Below are 3,143 nucleotides of genomic sequence, written 5' to 3'. Positions count from 1 at the left end.
TGCCATCGTCGTTCAGTCTAATTCACGGTCGTATCGAACAATATCAAGTACGATGCCGTGGTCGATAGAGTGTTCAACAGTTATCGCTTTCGTCGTGTGCCTCCTCGTGGCGGCTCCAATTGAGGCCTCGGAATGGCAGCAACGAATCGTAGGTGGTTCCAATGCCACCGGTAACGCCTGTCCGCATGCCGTTGCAATCCGATTGGTTGGACGAGATTTCCATTGTAACGGAGCGTTGATAACTACTCAGGATGTCCTGACGGCAGCTCAGTGCGTATACAACGGCAACGTGGTCCGAAATGCTTCCGAGTTCCAGCTGGTTCTGGGTAGCTTGGCAAGCTCGAATAGCTCCGGTGGCACGATACGTAACGTTACGGCCGTTTGGCCGCACCCTTCGTATCTTGCGAACACGCGTCTCAACGACGTAGCCGTGTTAAGGTTGAGTGCTACAGTTCAGAGTTCAGCATCGCTTACACCGGTGCAGCTATCCACGGCCAATCCTGTAGTGAACCGAACCTGCACATTGTGCGGATGGGGAGCTAACTCGACGACTGGAAAGCCACTAGCAACACTACAGCGACTAGACCTGACGGTTCAACCGAGCAATGCGACCTACTGTACCCTGACCAACGGTAATGTGGCGCTGCCAACCGGACAAATATGTGCCGGTGTCCTGGCAGCCGGCAAGGGAGCCTGCAACGGGGATCTCGGAGGTCCGCTGGTGTGTGACGCGCGATTGCAAGGCATCCTGACTGTGGTTGGAGGTTGCGGAGCATTGAACGAAACTTCGATCTTCGTCAACACGGTGACCCACAGAGATTGGATCAACAACCGGACGCAGACGCAAACGCCGGGAGGTGGCGGTGGAACTGGCGGAGGAGGAGGAGGTACTGGAGGATCCGGTGGCGGCGGAGGCGGAGCTGCTCAAGTAGTTATGCAGATTTGGGTGGTGATGATGCCAGTGTTGGTTCTATTAGCTCTACTATAAGGGATCTATAGTAGAAATCCATAGATGAATAGGTACATCACTGTTGAGCGCAGTAGGCTGTACACAAATTCGCCCTATCAAAGTTTGAATGTTGAACAGCATTGAATCTAAGTAACCTAATTACACTTTGATTCGACTTACATGTGGATTTAGTACCATTATAGAGCTAATATACCTCATATTGGTCGTATAACTATATCAACCCAAAAAGGCGACTTAGTCGACTAATGATTATTTATAAATGGATTCCGACATTCAAAAATAGTCGTAACGAGTTTACATGGATGCCTGAAGCGTAAGCTATTAGCTTAATGAAATGTTTCTTATCGATAAGTCCCTTAAGTTATCATAATTATTTATATACATGTAGTTAAGTGAAAAGGTGCACGAACGGATATGACTCATTACAATCGCAATAAAGAAAAATCACCGAAACAAGTTGTTGGCTCTTGTTTGCTCGAGATAACAGAAATCAAGGAACCGATCTCACCCATGCGTCTTAGTCTCAGTCTTACTCGTGGCACGCTAATATGATATCATTAGCGGTCATTTCGCTCGCTTCGCTTCTTTATTCCGTGGATAGTTCTTTGTTAACGGTTCCACAAAACCCGAAAATCTCCGGCGGAGTCAATGCGTCCCTGGAGGACTTTCCGTACATGGTGTCGATCCGTCTGAAGGCGTTGGAAAGCAGCACGGGCTTCGGCGACGGTTTCTTCTGCCAAGGGGTTCTGACTTCCCCGAGGTCAGTTCTGACCAGCAGCGATTGTGTCCTTAATGGGAGCGGACCGCGAACTCCGGAAGAGCTGGGTTTGGTTCTTGGGACCGTCTCTCGAACCAATGCTAGCGGTGCTATTGCGGTAGAACCGGAGCAAATTTGGATCAATCATGACGGCCGAGTGGCCGTTATAAAGCTGGCGCGGGAAGTTCTGTACGTAAGGCCAGTAGTTCTGAACGAATTCCAGCAGGATGGTGGGAAGCAGTGCATTTTGATGGGATGGGGAGCGAACAGTACCGATGGAAAACCAGTTGAAACGTTACAGGAAGTGTATGTGAGAATCACGAAGGAAAAGTGTCCACAGAATCTGATTTGTGCCAGAGCAGACAAGGAAAATGCAGGAATTTGTTTGTGGGATACTGGAGTACCCTTGCTGTGTGATGGTTCGCTGTCGGGAGTTTATGTCGGAAAACCGAATCACTGCGGCATTGAGATTGAACAGTTTGCCAGCGTTCGAGCCCATTGGGACTGGATTGGAGCGCAAATAGCTGCAGCTAATGGGACGAATCATAGATCAGCTATATGGTGTTTGCTAATTATGAGCCTTCTGATGACCATGCAGAACGTAACTCTCTCTACTCAATATCCAACGATGAATAAATAAAAGCGATAAACGTAAAAAATAGAAAGAGCTCACCAAATCTAATTTCTTTGAGTGTACTTCATCTGTTGTACAGTATGGCCCATAAAAAAATGCGAAAATCGTCATATCATGTTTTATGGTAGTTTTTACATAGAAAATATGAATGAAACATAAATATTATTCATTACTTGTATTATTTAATCTATTTAGACTCAGATTTTCGCATTGGACATGATTTTTATCTGTTAATCTCACCTTACCAGAGAGGAATTGGAAGCATACCTTCAAATTTTGTCATGCGGACGTCGAATTCAATATCTGTGTGATGAAAGCTTCTAAAATATCAGCGTGGCGTGGCGATTCTTCACAGGCCTTGTCTCCAGCATACGCCCATATCAAATGATAGAATTAGTTCATACTTGGGTCATTAGAGACTTAAACATATTTACGAAAAAACGGCTGATATAGGTGAGCTTTGATTGACCCTTCATATAAGTGTGATAAGCGGCTCCGTTTTGCTCAAAACCTATGAGCTAGTATTGATATAAGTTGTCTTTAACCGAAGGAACAAATTTCATCAACAAAAATCTGTTATAGGCCTCCGTATTTATCTTTTATTCAACTTTAACAAAAAATGAAGGCATATCAAACCTATAAGACGCAAATGGCCTCAAAACTATGACCCTGGCAAAATATTTTATTGTAATCATGAAAATCACGTTCTCTAAGAACTCCTCCATCCTCTGATACCAAACAAACTAAAACTTTCAACAATAAAGTGTGATTTTTGAAGGTGG

General features: G+C 45.2%; 2 protein-coding genes across 2 annotated transcripts; both read left to right on the top strand.

Moving 5' to 3' along the window:
* LOC5570114 (trypsin alpha-3) lies at positions 1-1,423 on the top strand. The gene has a single exon (XM_001653044.2). The coding sequence runs from the start codon at positions 53-55 to the stop codon at positions 986-988; it is 936 nt and encodes a 311-aa protein (XP_001653094.2). The 5' UTR covers positions 1-52; the 3' UTR covers positions 989-1,423.
* A 72-nt stretch (positions 1,424-1,495) lies between these two features.
* LOC5570115 (myeloblastin) lies at positions 1,496-2,392 on the top strand. Its single transcript, XM_001653045.2, has one exon. It carries the CDS (start codon positions 1,519-1,521, stop codon positions 2,365-2,367), a length of 849 nt encoding a protein of 282 aa, XP_001653095.2. The 5' UTR covers positions 1,496-1,518; the 3' UTR covers positions 2,368-2,392.
* The last annotated feature ends 751 nt before the right edge of the window (positions 2,393-3,143 follow it).

The sequence above is a fragment of the Aedes aegypti genome, chromosome 1, assembly GCF_002204515.2.
Source record: "Aedes aegypti strain LVP_AGWG chromosome 1, AaegL5.0 Primary Assembly, whole genome shotgun sequence".
NCBI lineage: Eukaryota > Metazoa > Arthropoda > Insecta > Diptera > Culicidae > Aedes > Aedes aegypti.
This window is presented reverse-complemented; position numbering and strand designations above follow the sequence as displayed.